Here is a 15,659-nt window from a genome sequence, read left to right as displayed (position 1 = left end):
GTTAGCCCTACCTTCAGACCAGAGAAGGTCTCCCCAAGAGGCCACTGAACTTAACTGGACAATAAGACGCTGAACTTTATGCTAGGCATGTGTTTGCAAGGAATGAATCTCAACTGAACTTGAACTATGGTTATGCAACAAGGTGGAGGAATCCACCATGGAGGGAGGGGTATGGGAGGGGTGGGGGGAATCCCTAGCGCCTATAAAACTGTACCACATAATACAATGTAAACAACAAAAAAAATAAAAAAAAAATAATAAAAACTCCTGAAAATTTATTTACATAAGGCAGATAAATGTCACATCCATTGAAATACAGATTTAGCAGCTTACTGATATGTCCCAGCCTACCGTACCACTCCTGCCACACCCTCCATCTCCCTGTACCGGCCCATTTCTTTTTTTCTTTTCTTTTATAGATTCAATATCTATTGGAAGGTCAGATATACAGAGAGGAGGAGACACAGAAAGAATTTCTATCCATTGATTCACTCCCCAAGTGGTCGCAATGGCCGGAGCTGCACCGATCTGAAGCCGGAGGCCAGAGCCTCTTCCAGGTCTCCCATGCAGCTGCAGGGTCCCAAGGTTTTGAGCCATCCTCGACTGCCTTCCCAGACCACAAGCAGGCAGCAGGATGGGAAGCAGATCTGCTAGGATTACAACTGGCGCCCATATGGGATACCGGGGTGTTCAAGGCAAGGACTTAAGCTGCTAGGCTACTGCGCCAGGCCCACCGGCCTATTTCTTTTCTCTAGTTTTTAAAATGGTATACCTAGACCTCTTATTTGCAATTACAAGTTTGATACTCCATTAAGATAAATATATCAATACCTGGCAAGGAGAAGGGAACAAAAAGATCCAAGTAGAACAAAACAAAACAAAATAAACAAATAAATAAGATTTCACTATTTCTTGGGTATATAAACAAAGGTTATCCACAATAATCAAATCCTAGAATATCACTCTTGCACCTGTAGATCGCATTTTTATAATCTGTATTAGTCATCACAGATTAGGGAGGATATACGATACTTGTCTTTCTTGGACTGGTTTATCTGACTAAGCATCATAGTTTTCAATTGCATCTATTTAGTTGCAGAAGACAAGATTTCTCTCTCTGTGTCTTTTTTTTTTTTTTTTTTGCCAAATTAGTATTCCATACTCTACACATATCACCTTTCCCTTATCCGGTCATCCGTTGATGGTCACCGAGGTTGATTCCACCCTTCGGCTACTGTGAATGGAGCAGCTCTAACTAGGGGTGCATACAGATAACTCTCATGCTGATTTCACTTCATTTGGATAAATTCCCAGGATTGGAAGGCTGGACCATTTTCAGACAGCTGAGGAATCTCCATTCTCTCTTTCATAATGGTTTACTATCTTTCATTCATGAGGACACTTCCTGCACACCTCACCAGCAGTTATCGCTTCCTGGTTTTTGATGATAACACTCTAACTGGGGTGAGGTATCACTGATATTTTAAGTGGTAGTTGAAGGAGAGATGTGGCCTGCCATGGAGCAAGAAGAAAAGGAAATGAAGTCACATTTTGTAGGGATTTACATTTAGTTGCAGGTAAAGGTGAACATACTGCTAAGCAATGGAGAGGAAGAATCAAGAGAAGAGAAAGGTGAGAGATAACCTACGACAGAGGCAGTAGTGTCAGTAACAAGAGTCCCCACTGACAGGATGGTGACGATCGCAAGTGCAAAAAGTCATAGATACAGACTGGATGTGGAGTCACCGGAATCAGAGATCTTACAGAACAGAGGTTATTCTGGTGTGGCATACGATCTCTACATGAGCACGAAACGCCAGGTTGAAGGTTACTCTGGGAAGAGGATCCTGACAACACAGGAAAGTGACAGGGACATGACATTGACAGTGACTCTGAGGGAGGGGTTGCAGGTTTGGGGTAAGCCGGCCCTTGATGTCACATGTTCTACAGCAGGTGAAGGGAATTGCTTTTGGAAGCCACACAAGCAGAGGCAGGCAAACGCCATGCCCATTAAAGCCCACAGATTTTTCAGGCTGAGGCCAGTCAATGCACTCTTCATTGATGAAAACTGCTGAGTAAACAACAATCCTGTGGAAAAGCTACCTACTGTTTCATTTAAGAACATTATAGCATATTTTGAGAAGGCAGGAAAAATATACAGGGGATCTATCTGGAGAGCAAAACGGAAAGGAGTTCAAAGGGTGGAGAGCAAGAATGGAAACCAGAAAGGATCTGGGAACAAGCTGTCTCACCCCTTGCCATTACGACTGACTGCTGGTCTTCCAGGAAGATGGATAAAATAGGAAATGGTAAAAAAAAAAAAAAAAAAAAAAAAAAGGAAGAAGAAAAGAAAAATCATACATACCATAAACACTTTCTATAACTTAAAACATAAATGTACACACATGTGCCACTCTTTTGATGTGAGGCCAAGGCCTGCTCACTGCATATGGATCTGCTGACTGGAGTTATGCATCTTGTGCCTCACATAAACCACATCCTTCATCTACAATTTCCAGCTTGCTTTCTTTAAAGTCGAGGGAAAACCTGTAGACACTCTTGAAATAACTTGAATGCAGAACCCACCAGATTTCTTTAACCCTTCCCCAACACACACACACACATCTTGCCTACTCCTAGCATATCAAGTCTTTAAAAAAAAAAAAGCCGTCAGCTTGATTTTCATAGAAACAAAACTGGCTTTTTTGCATTTGGTCAGCTTATTTATTCTTAAAGTATATAATCAAAATATGAATTATAGCTGCTAAAATAGGTTTGAAGACCAACACAACATGATTGGCTTTTTGGAAAGAAGATGGATCCGATGGCAGAGGCGAGAATACACAGACAACTTAGAGAGAATCTGTGTGCTGGGATGAGGACTGCGGTGTCGGTTCATTCTCTCTCCAGGTAAAAGATGCACCAGCCCTGCAAATGGACAGCAGAGGCCGACAGGGACACGCGTATAACTGACTTCAAGTTTTCAAAAGGAGAGACAGTATAGAGCTTTCCTCTTCCCCACATGCGTTCTTTCCTTCTTCTTCAGTCCGTTAACTCCTATGGCCTTTCCTATTTGGGCAGGAGGATCAGAAGTTGTAAGGAGAAGGTGCAAGAGCAGCAGGTGCACAGAGAGAGGGCTGAAACTACAGTCACTGAGGGTTGCAAGCTGCTTCATTTGTCTTCTTGCTGCTGGCACTCACAGTCAGTGAGTTAGTCTTCTTTCTCTTTCTCTGCTGAGCTCTGCCGGGCGACTAGGTAAACTATTCTGATTCGCTGGTTTGTTTCTGATTTTGTTTTGCATCCTCTTGTCTCTGATTCTCTATTTCTCTTTCCTCCTGCTAGTTTTTTTTTTTTTCAGGGAGATTAATCCTAGTCGCCGCATAATTGGACAATTTGGATATTCATAATATCATTTACAAGCCATGCCAAGCTACCAATTGAGAAATTAACCTGATGTATAGATTTCTTGAATTTTGAGTCTTGCCTGTAGTTGGGTTGATAGGCCCAGACCAATTGACTTCATAAGCCTTACCTAGACAATGGGTCAGATGTTCCCCAACCTTGGCGTACAAAAAGGTAAGGATAACAATACAACACAATAGATCTACACTTTCAAGAAGTGCTCAAAGTTTCACATTGTTAACTTTCACAAGGCCAGGCAGGCTACACATCCACTGCCTAAATACCACCACTAGTTCTCTTCTCATGTTATCCAGTGTAAGTCAATTTGGCACACATTCTCCTTACCTGGAAAGTTTCTCCCCAACTAATCCACAGCATAGAATCAATGAATTAGGCCAGAAAATAGCACTACTGCTAAATTGGCCATTTATAGATGAGTCACTATTTATGAGCATTGAATATTGGTTGCATCACAGGTTTCAGACTCCACCATGCTTATCTCTGACGAGTGCGGTATTAACATCCTAATCTGTGCTTCACGGATAAATTAACAAGATTAGAGAATTAAGTACGTTATTAAAAATCACATAGAAAGTATCAGGAATGGATTTGTATTTGGTTAACTGAACCGCAGAGACTAGGTGCTCAACCATTGTACTACATCAGCCCTTCTCAGAATACCCAGAACTAAATGGAATTCATTCATAAATTATTTTCATTTTAATACATACAAAATCAATTATTCTCTTCCAATAACAATTCTATCCATCAACGCACTGTCGGAAAAAGCAGCTTTTCATCCACTTCTTCTAAAGGGATACTTGTTTTCTTGAGGCAACAAAACATCAATCAGCTGATTAAGAGATGCTCTTCATGATCTAACCGACACTTTTTGGAATGAAATGAAATAAGACAATATCCATGCCCATCATGACGTAATTTCCAATTATTCCCCTTGAGCAACCACGCAACATTCATGGAAGAGTGGGAGAGCAAGAGACTCCTGCAGGGGAAGGAAAGCCGACTGCTGGAAAATTCACAATTTGCACTTACTTTTCTGGTGCACTTTTTCACAGTGTTGATTAATTCTTGCATGACCAGATCTACACTCTTCAAGGAAGGCCCTTTCAGCTTTACAATCTGCTTTTTCACTATTGCTTCAAATGCCATGTCTGGAGTAAACAACCCTGTCCTGAATACAAGAAAGCAAGCAGAATTTTAGATTTAAAAACCTGAATGATATCCATTAACCTTCCAAAAACTGTTTAAGTTGACATTCCTTTTAAATCAAGCATAGAAAGACCAGGGATAAAGACTTTACGCTATTGCCTTAAGATGTTTATTACTGCTAAGACATAAGCTCACATCTATAATAACAGATTATTTATAATAGATAAATAATAGATTAATATTTGCATTCAGTACCTAAAAGAGTTAGTTCCCCATTTCTGTGAGTTAGACACTCAAGAATTCAACTAAGTTTAAATAAAAAAAATCTTTAAACAAAATATCTGCTCTGGATATGTATAGGCATTATTTTTCTTACCATCATTTCCTTTTACATATATATGTATATAGTATTTCCTGCAACAAACTTTGTTGTATCTTGAGTTCTTTTTTTTTATTATTTCTTTTTACTAGAAAGGCAAATATACAGAGAGGAGAGACAGAGAGGAAGATCTTCCATCCAGTGATTCACTCCCCAAGTGGCCGGAGCTAAGCTGATTGAAGTCAGGAGCCCAGAGACTCTTTCGGGTCTCCCACTCGGGTGCAGGGTCCCAAGGTTTGGGCTATCCTCAAGGGACTGCTTTCCCAGGCCACAAGCAGGGAGCTGGATGGGAAGCGGGGCTGCCAGGATTAGAACCTGTGCCCATATGGGATCCCAGCACATTCAAGGCAAGGACTTTAGCTGCTAGGCCACTGCACCGGGCCCCTTACCATCATTTCTTTACAAACACAGTATTATCATTCATACACAGCCCTTACATCGTATTAGAAACTGTAACTAATCTAAAGATGGTTTAAAGTATAGGGGACTTAAAAATGTTCATAAAAATAGGATTTAAAGAATTAAACTTGTTGTGATGTGAGAAAAATTGAAATCCATGCATAGTTTTTTAAATAATATATATATTTTCATGAACTTATGAAAAATCCTCAAACCTACACAGGTAAACACATATAGTTATATGAGAATGCTCTGTTATTTTATATAGAAGAAACTCGAATATATAGAGATTTTGGTATTCAAGGCGGTCTGGAGCCAATGCCCTGTAGAAGACTGTATTAAAATAAAAATTGTATCCTAAGCTTAAATTTCTATTCTAAAGAGTTACAAAAGCAATCCTATTTTCCCCCTGTGCAATAACGAGTGTGCCTCACTTTTCTACAAACAGTAGTGCTTCCAGAATATGCAAACTGTTCACTGAAGGAAGAAGGCAGCAATAGGAGTCATAGACTAATTTAATGTTTCAAGATGCCCGAATTAAACTGTAAACTTACAAAAATAACAAATGAGGACAATAATAGCAAGCATCTTCCTTTTGGCTGCAATTAATTCAAATGGGCATCACAACAATACTTCTCTTGCCTGAGATGAACTCAGGGAATCAGAGGGGTGAGTGGTGTGTGTGTGTAACTCAGGGAATCGGAGGGGTGAGTGGTGTGTGTGTGTAACTCAGGGAATCGGAGGGGTGAGTGATGTGTGTGTGTAACTTGGGGAATCGGAGGGGTGAGTGGTGTGTGTGTGTAACTCGGGGAATCGGAGGGGTGAGTGGTGTGTGTGTGTAATTCGGGGAATCGGAGGGGTGAGTGGTGTGTGTGTGTAACTCAGGGAATCGGAGGGGTGAGTGGTGTGTGTGTGTGTGTGTGTAACTCAGGGAATCGGAGGGGTGAGTGGTGTGTGTGTGTGTTTGTGTAACTCAGGGAATCGGAGGGGTGAGTGGTGTGTGTGTGTGTGTGTGTGTAACTCAGGGAATCGGAGGGGTGAGTGGTGTGTGTGTGTGTGTGTGTGTGTAACTCAGGGAATCGGAGGGGTGAGTGGTGTGTGCGTGTGTAACTCAGAAGGGAATGTAACTCACTCACATTCCCCAGACCCATCTCTGCACAAGCTTCTTGGTTCCATGAAAAAATGCCACACTTTCCCAGTCTATTCCTCAGCTCATGCTGCACCTGCCACTCGAAAGCCCTTCCGGTTGACCTTTACCCTCAACAACCTCCATTCCATGTTCTCACGCTCATTATATCACTACCTACCTCAGACACACGCACGCACATACATGTATATACCCAACGCACCTGGGCCTGTGGGAATCATTCATTCAACAGGCAAAGTTCAAGGATGAAATAACCACCTCCATGAATCTTTTCAAATCTTGCTCCATAACTCTACTCAAAATTAATGTGTCCCTGCTCTGTGTAAGTAATGGTTACTCATGATTTAGTCAGGCCTCAAGCCCTAGAACAGAAAGCTTTGCAGGACAAGGCCTTGCTCATCTTTGAACCGTTATGCAGCCTATAGGCTGTGAGCACAGGAACTAACTGTGGCAATACAGGAAATTGCTATTGAACTCAAACTATGATTTCCTATTTCTCAATCACACCTTTGCAGTCTATTCTGCTCAGATGATGAAAAGGCTATTTTTCTGGCAACACATAAACATTAATTTTGTTTTGGTAGCTTGAACTAAAGACCAAATGTGAATCACTTGCCTGATACCATGTATGTTTTTGATTGCATAGCTTATTTCTCTTCGTAATTCTTTCTCATTGAATTCCATCTGCAGATGCAAAATAAACCATGGTTATGACACTTAATTCCTTTGAATGTAATATTGTTGAATATTATAAAATGAGAATAACTTGAGTTACTTATTAATAAATGGATACTCATGTCTCTCTGAACCTAAACCCAGATGGCCAAGACATCTGTTTATACAAGTTCAAGGCAACACAGAACCTAGGGATTTCTGGGAGTTCTAGTGCAGCGGACTTTAACTGTATAACACATAAAGAGTGTTGCGCATAACTGATGCCTTCTGGGCTGCTTCTGCTGAGTCAGGTCAATTTGAGGCCACAGGCAGCAGCGTCACCTGGTGTGCAGCAACCACGCAGCTGGCGGGAGAGTAGCAATGGCCATCTTTCCTGCCTGGCAATTTTACCCTCCTGAGATCAAGACCTCCTTACAAAAGGAAATTAATAATAGTTCATCAAGCCAACACAGGACACGTTGCTGTATGCACATTTCACATTTCCCAGAAGCTCTAGCTACTATAACTCTACTTGCAAATGAGATCAAAGTGCCATGGAGATCAGACGAAAAGGGGGATCCAGAGAACACCAGGTCCAGCCCCACCTTCTGAGATTCCAGCCCATCTATCCCCCTCACCTGCCTATTTCCTCCCTCCCAGTTGACAACCTAGAACCACGAACTGCTCTCTACCCACACCTCGTGGCTTCCCACTGCACAGGCTATATTGTCCCCCCCCCTTTCTCTCTGGAACAAGCCCACCTTTTCCTGCTGAATTAGCTGTACATCCTTCCAGGCTCAGCTCAGAAGCCTGGCTCCTCTGCATACTTAAGCGGGGATTCCTGGCTGTCGACTGGGTTTCCCTTATGCTGAGGCTTATCACTTAACTTAGCACATTTTAATGAAACGCTGTGTTTACCCATCTGTGTCCCACACCAAAATCTAAACATCCAACTCACTTGTGTGAGGCAAGTAGCTTAGTCCCTGTAGCTGCTCAGCTGCTTTACCGGGCACTTCACACTTAGTAAGTCCAAAACAGAATGCCTCACTCATATCTCCACAAAAGTGAAAGTTATCCTCATTGGCCTCATCTGCTCAGTACCATCACTCACCCAGCTGTGAATGGAGACACGCTAGGAGTCATCTCAAGTCTTCTCATTTTCTCATTCCCCTTTTGACTTTGCCTCCAAAACCCCAAAACCCTCCATTTCTACCCACCTGTCTTATCTGGTCGTTATTACTTGGAAGCCAAAGAAAGTTAAGTTTCAAGGTGTCTGCCTTTTGTGTAAGGCTCCTTCCAAAACTGTGTGCCTAATCGGGTACTTATAATGTTGCACCCTTCTTTGTCAAGGTTTCCAAGATTGGAAAATCTTAAGGGCTCCATGGATCCACTCCTGGTCTGGCCCAAGCCATTTTTACTTAGCTGTTTTTTCTTACCCTCCTTATAATCCAGCAGCCATAACTCTTTTTTTTTAAATTACCAACCAAATTCCATCATACCCTTGCTTTTATCTCTCCTGTAACTGTTAAACATGAACACCTTTTCCCAAGCACAAAGCCCTGTTCACACAGGGCATTTTGTGTCTAAATTCACTTCTGAATCTTCCCCTCTGCCGTCTCTGACACAGTTACGGCCACTCTTCACCTGCCATTCTCATGCCTGGGTTAGAGCCTTGCACAAAGATGCTGCCTCCAAACAACCCTTCCCCCTGGATCTTTCTATGGCTGACCTCTTCATGCCATCCGGCCAGTTTAAATCTCCTCTTCTCATAGACAAAGGCCCGGGACAGCCCACTAGCAGTGCGGCGCCCAGCCCTCCTCTCACAGCATGTTACCTCAATACCACATGATATTTTCTTTATTTTGCCAACTCATTTTTCTGGCTTTCCTCACATGACAAATACAGATAGATTTCTTATGTCTTAATCACAGGCACATAGTATGTATTCAAAAAAATGTTTTTAAATTAACTAAACAACAAACAAACATCATAGAAACTCAATTAGCATGTCCTTGAGATAATGTAAAATGCAGTCCAAAGTCATTAAACAAAATCAAAAACATTAGTCCCATACCACTCACGAGAAAATGTAAAATAGAATTTGGAATTGATATGAAACAAAAGGGGGTAAAAATGACGTTCTGTACAAACCTTTACTATCTCAAAAGGAAAGCGTTCGTGAAAAATGCGATTGATTTTAGCACCACCTGAGAGTTCCAGGGTATCAACTTGATCCCCCGACCCTTCAATTCTCTTCTCAAAGTCCACAGCAAATTGCTGAACCATCCTGTAATGGTGAGAGAATAAATTCATGTTAGACATACAAGGCTCTGCATGCCTCATTGTATTCTACCATGATGACGCTTTTAGAATCCTGTTCCCGGTGTTCTTAGCGCCACCTGCTGGCAGAGGTACTGCACTCCGCACTCAAAATGTGACTGCAGCAGAAACATCAAGATTTCTTCTAGATAGTTAAGTAGGCGAAATATTTTTACTTCAGATGCACGTATTTGATCCATTTAACTGCCACCATGAAATAATACTTAAATTGGAAATTAAAGTTAAGTAATAAAGATTACTATAAAATAGTCAAAACTCAGCCCTCACATTTGCTCACGTTCCAACTGTTGCAGCTCAGCTCCCTAACACTTCATGAGCTGCTTTCTCCTCCTCATGTCACAACCTCCAATTCTTCTCTTTGACCCTACACTCATCCTATAGGATCTCAGGGTTATGGTCACTTTGGGTCTAACCCACAACCCACTTGTGAGCAATGAGTGAATGGTCAGCTGGACATTAATGTCCTCTCACTTGCCTTGAACTCAATACACCTAAAACTGAACCCCTTGACTTTGCCGATTGCCTTGCATGCCCGGGATCCCCTTCCCTGTCAAGACAGAAGCCTGGAGTGTCCGCCCTCCCTGTCTCCCATATGCTGCACCGCAGGGAGCAACCTGACATTGAGTCTTCCCAAGCCTCACACCACAGCCTCCTCCTCTTCAACACGCAACGACACTGCCTCATCTCAACCTTCAGTCATTCCTCCTGGGAACACCATTCTGCCTTCAGGTTTGTCCCTGTCAAGGCCAGAACAGCACAAACCCATCACTGCTCTGCTCCTCTGCAGCTAGCTCTTCTCTCATTCCTCAGGAATTCGCTGCAATGTGCTAATAAACCCAAACTCCCCAACTGAAGACTGAATTGTGTGGCTCCAGGTGCCTCAGCATGTCCCCTTCCTCAGCTCTCACCCAGACTCAACCAGATTCACCTTCTACGCCAGCCACAGGGACCCATTTGCAGCTTCTCAGACACACCAGGCTCCTGGGCTTTCACTCCTTTTTCTTTGTTTAGAGAACCACTCTATGTACTTCTTGGAGCTTTGTCCGGTTAATTGTTATCTTCCATTCAACACTCAACTCAAATATTCTTTCATGCAGGAAACCTTTCATGATGCACAGCTCTCTCAGCCCTACGCCACAGCACGGCCCAGATAAATCGCTCCTCCTTGGTTCCCCACATTTCCAACACAGCACCTAGCACGCGCACGCGCGCACACACACACACAGCATGTGTCATTGCCTGCCCGTTTACTGGTCCCTTTTCCAAGGACAAGAACTCTGCATTTTCCTTACCTCTCCCTCTTCAACAGAGGTGTATACAACTAACAGTATTTTGGTCAAAAAGAAACCACACATATGACAGCGCTCTCACAAGGTGATTGTGGGGAGCAGTGCGCCAGGAGCTGACCCCATGCGTATGAGGGGCCACAAGATGGTGGCTGGCCGAGTGCCACTAGGCAGGACTTGTCCCGCCAGCAAGTAAACAGGAAGTCATAGGGATAGGCTAATACCCCCACTACGATCATGCTGTTACTACCGGACTATCAGGAGCGCCCAGTGGACACACGGGGAGAAGTGATTGGTGGAGAACTGTATATAAGCAGCCCGCTTTTGGAAATAAACCTTTCCGTTCGCCTGCTTTTCGTTTGTCTCTCCCCCTTTATTCGTTCACCCTCCCCCTTTTCGTTCCCCTTCCTTTTTTGTACGCCCTCTTTTTTGTTTCGGCTTTTCATTCGTTCCTCTGTTCCTCCGTGTGTTCATGTATGTTCGTTCGGTGTGTGTGCTGGTTGCAGTGGCGGTTTCTGTTTTTCCAGGCCCTCGAGGGCTCCTCATCATTTTAGTGTCGTCGCAGGACAGCAGCAGTGATAGTAGAGTTTAAAAATTTCCATCACCCAGTAGTATCACAGCTGTTGTGCCAGCATTATGCACCTTTTTTGTAGTTTTCCTGATATAAACAAACACACTTTCTCATCAAGCCTCCCTTAACATTTCACCCTTTCCACAAACAACATTCATCCAAGTAATTGCTTATGCATCTGTTACGGCCCACAGCCATGCCCAAGTCCAGCTACTCTACACTTCAGGCCCAGCTTCCTGGTAAGGTGTCTGGGAGGTAATGTCAGGACTGCAGGTCCCTGTCAACCACGTGGGAGGTATGGATGGAGTTCCTGACTGATGTCCACATCCTGTTCTAGCCTCATTGGAGGAATGAACTAGAAGATGAAAGATTTTCTGCATCTGCTTCTCTCTCTTCAGTTATCACTCTGCTTTTCAAATGCATACACACATTTTTAAAACATTTATAAAAGTATTTCCACAGACGGAAGATTATTTAAATTTATAATAACAGATTCAAATCAATAATCATTGTTCAAGAAAACAAAGATTCACGGGTCATGGATAGCACACAAAGGGTTTTGTATACTCAACCTGTTTCTTTGTTAAACCTAGAAAATAGTAAGACAAATGTACCCAATGCCAAAGCAAACTGAAGGAATCACTTCAGGATGAAGAGAAGGAAGGTGGGAGGGCCTTACTGCAGCAGCGCTTTGGTCTTCCTGGTGGGGTCTTCAGGCTTGAAGTTCTTGTAGGCCTCTACTTCGTGTTCTATAGAGAGCAACTGCCCCTGGAGTTTATTCCTGAAGTTTGGCAGGGTATCTCGAATGTGATTGGTAAGTTGCTAGAAAAAAAAAAATCACACACAAGACTGAACATTAACTCATGGAACAAAAGTCACCCTCCATTGCCTTCCTAACCAAATTTTTTTTTTAAAGATTTATTTTTATTATTTTTCATTGGAAAGGCAGATATACAGAGAGGAGAGACAGAGAGGAAGATCTTCCGTCCGATGATTCACTCCCCAAGTGAGCGCAACGGGCCAATACTATGCCAATCCGAAGCCAGGAGCCTCTTCCGGGTCTCCCACGCGGGTGCAGGTTCCCAAAGCTTTGGGCCGTCCTCGACTGCTTTCCCAGGCCACAGGCAGGGAGCTGGAAGGGAAGCGGGGCTGCCGGGATTAGAACCGGCGCCCATATGGGATCCCGGGCGTGCAAGGTGAGGACCTTTAACCACTTGCGCCACCGCGCCGGGCCCTACTAACCAAATTTTTAGAAATCATATACAGTCATTCAGAATCATGTTGGCTCATAATGAGAAGTACAGCTTTCTAGTCCACTGCCCTTTGGAGAAACTCAAAAACTTTCTACTTAAAGCCAGCCACTTGGATGCACTCTTTATATGTGGAAAAGAGAGTGTTAAAATTCAGCAATGCTTGGGCCCAGCGGCGTGGCCTAGCGGCTAAAGTCCTCGCCTGGAGCGCGCTGGGATCCCATATGGGCACCAGTTCTAATCCCAGTAGCTCCAATTCCCATCCAGCTCCCGCCTATGGTCTGGGAAGGCAGTCGAGGACAGCACAAAGCCTTGGGACCCTGCACCAGTGTGGGAGACCTGGAAGAAGTTCCTGGATCCTGGCTTTGGATCGGCATAGCATCGGCCATTGCGCTCACTTGGGGAGTAAATCATCAGACGGAGGATCTTCTTCTCTGTCTCTCCTCCGCTCTGTATATATGACTTTGCAATAAATAAATAAATAAATAAATAAAATAAAATTCAGCAATGCTTTAATGAGGCTGCTCAGCTTTAACACATTAGCATGGATTCTTTTATCAGAGCACCTATCTGCTGGGGAAAAGAATAATTAAAAGCAGAGCAAATATACTCAGAGTCACTGAAGAAGTTTTTTGAAATCATCTTTGATAAGAACATACCTGGAACTATTCAATCTGTAATTTCTTGCCTGCAGTTATGAATTATTGTGAAATTACCCTATGTGGTTACGAAGCAGCAACAACAGCACTGGAGAGGACGGAGTGCCAAGAGCAGCGACACAACAGAAAAGGGCTCTAACCTCCGAGTAACAGTAATCATGGAAAACTTCAGTCAGCTGGTAAACAGACACACTTGCTTTCCACATTTTGCATCTCAACATCAAAGCTCCCTAACACATCCGTTTCCTTGGCTTTCATGATCCTGTATCCTCCTCACTTTTTTCCTAATAATTTTGGACGAGTCTTCCTTATCTCTTTTAACAATTCATCCTCCTGGCCACGTACAATTAGTGAAAGGTCTCCAAGCTGCCTCCTAATCTCATGTTTGTTTACTCTCTGTTCTCATTTGGGTGATCTCACTCCATCTGCGGCTTCAGTAGTGCCCCCATCCCTGGAGCTGCTGAAAGCTTGCTGCCCAACAGAGCTTCTAATCCAGACTGGAGCCACCTGCTTAACTTTGGCTCTCAGAAGTTCAAACCTCAAGTACCTGATCTTGCTTACTGATCTTGGTTGCTACCAGGAAACATGGGTGTCACCCTTCAATACCATCCTGTACTACACTACCACCAAATTCTCAATTTCAGCAATAGTTCTCAAATGTTTCTTTTAGATTCTATTTCCAACGGAGAGTATAAAATACTATATGGCTTTTCAGTTTTTTCTGAAGGAATTATTTCTCAGGTCAATGGTAATGGTACACACGAAACAGCAGTAAAATTGCAGTAGTTTCAAACACACTACAATGATCTCCAAAGAAGTAAAAATAAAAGTGACTATCCAGGAAAGCAAAGATCTTCAGTAAAACATTAATTCAGTTTCCGCCAACTGAAGTCCAATTCTACTATAACAAAGGTTAAGGGTGAGGAGTCAAATCAGAATATCCAAGTTTCAATAACCTTCTGTTTTCCAGGACTAAAAAATTGCAAGCATTTCCAACTTTGATTATATTGATTTTTTCCTTAAAGAATTTTTTTCAGTTTCATATTTGAAGGTTGCAATTAAAAAACAGTGTCACCAGTTTTGAATGTATTGATAAAATACTATGGCTCTCACATGACAAACCAGTGTTCCTTATGTTTTTTTAAATGATAGGAGCACTGGCCCTGGCTACCCTGTAACTTCCAAGTATTTCCTTACCCTTAGATGTGCACTCTTTCCAACAGTCTATGAAATGTTATTAAAAATAGAGTGAAATCACTACTTTATATTTTCTTAAACTTATTCAATTAGTCTGCCTCAATGGCTCAGAAACAATGTCACATATTATGACAGCTTCTTCTGATAACTTAGCCTTTGATTGACCGATTAAGTTAAATGATAGGCTTTTAAGTGAAACCTAAGAACATATTTGTGAAGACTGAAGTGCACTGTACAAAGTCCATTAAAACTCGGGGACAGACCCCGCACTCAGTGACAATAAGAAGGGTGGGAGATATGTCGCCAAGGGAGACCAGAGGACAGCGCATGCAAAGAAGGAGGCAAAAGGCCCAATTCTATTTATTATGGAGGAAGAGATTATCAGGAAAAGCTTCATAAATGACTGGCAGAAGGATCTGCTGTTTTGAAAAGTTGAATGCACAAAATAAATCAATGCTAAACAAAACCATATCCTAGAGACCAACTTGAGAGCTACACAAGTTCCAGTTTTTAAAGTAAATACATCCTACGAGAGAATGCACACTCAAATGTATATCATCCAGTCTCTGTTCCTCAATACATGTTTCTGCTCTCAGCATGGTTCTTTCAATAATATTAACGTGAATTTTATTGACAAATAATAGTAATAGTGTGGCTATAAGTATCTATATCCATTTTTAATTTTATCATTTAATCCTGTCTTGTTGGGGGAGAACAAAGTGAATAAAAATGAAATGTAAGCTGCCAGTGTGATGCAGTGCATTGAGCCGCTATCTGCAGCACTGGTATCCCATACAGACACCGGTTCAAGTCCCACTTCCAACCCAGTGTCCTGTCAGTGTTCTTGGGAAAGCAGCAAACCACGGCCCAAGAGCCTGGGCTCCTGCCATTCCGGGGGGGAGACCAAGAAGCAGCACTTGGCTCCTGCCTTTGGCTTCTCCCAACCATGTCACTGCAACCATTTCAGGAGTGAACAAGCAGATGAAAGATTCTCTAGATAGAGACATGGAATGCATATATATTAATGCATATATGTCTATATGTATAATATATATTGTGTAAACCATTAATAATATTTATATAATGGTATATTCATTATATATTGAAATGTTAATAATATTAATATGACAATATAATTATAATAGCATGTGCATTGTTAATAATGCATATAAGGTATATTATATAAATATATAATTAACATATGT

General features: G+C 42.3%; 1 protein-coding gene across 6 annotated transcripts in view; it reads right to left on the bottom strand.

The window, feature by feature from the left end:
- Window positions 1–15,659, bottom strand: part of DNM3 (dynamin 3) — a 501,537-nt gene that overhangs the window by 314,259 nt on the left and 171,619 nt on the right. For all 6 annotated transcript variants that reach the window (XM_040984259.1, XM_040984258.1, XM_040984260.1 and 3 more), the window contains exons 7-10: window positions 12,028–12,170; window positions 9,303–9,438; window positions 7,114–7,181; window positions 4,456–4,594 (exon numbers count right to left, since the gene is read on the bottom strand). In XM_040984259.1, the coding sequence (XP_040840193.1) occupies window positions 4,456–4,594; window positions 7,114–7,181; window positions 9,303–9,438; window positions 12,028–12,170 (486 nt within the window). The remainder of the gene's footprint in view (window positions 1–4,455; window positions 4,595–7,113; window positions 7,182–9,302; window positions 9,439–12,027; window positions 12,171–15,659) is intronic.

The sequence above is a fragment of the Ochotona curzoniae genome, unplaced genomic scaffold (assembly GCF_017591425.1).
Source record: "Ochotona curzoniae isolate NIBS_2020 unplaced genomic scaffold, NIBS_Ocur_1.0 contig_4105, whole genome shotgun sequence".
In the NCBI taxonomy this organism is placed as follows: domain Eukaryota; kingdom Metazoa; phylum Chordata; class Mammalia; order Lagomorpha; family Ochotonidae; genus Ochotona; species Ochotona curzoniae.
Note: the sequence above shows the minus strand (reverse complement) of the source record. Positions and strands in the feature narration are given on the sequence as shown.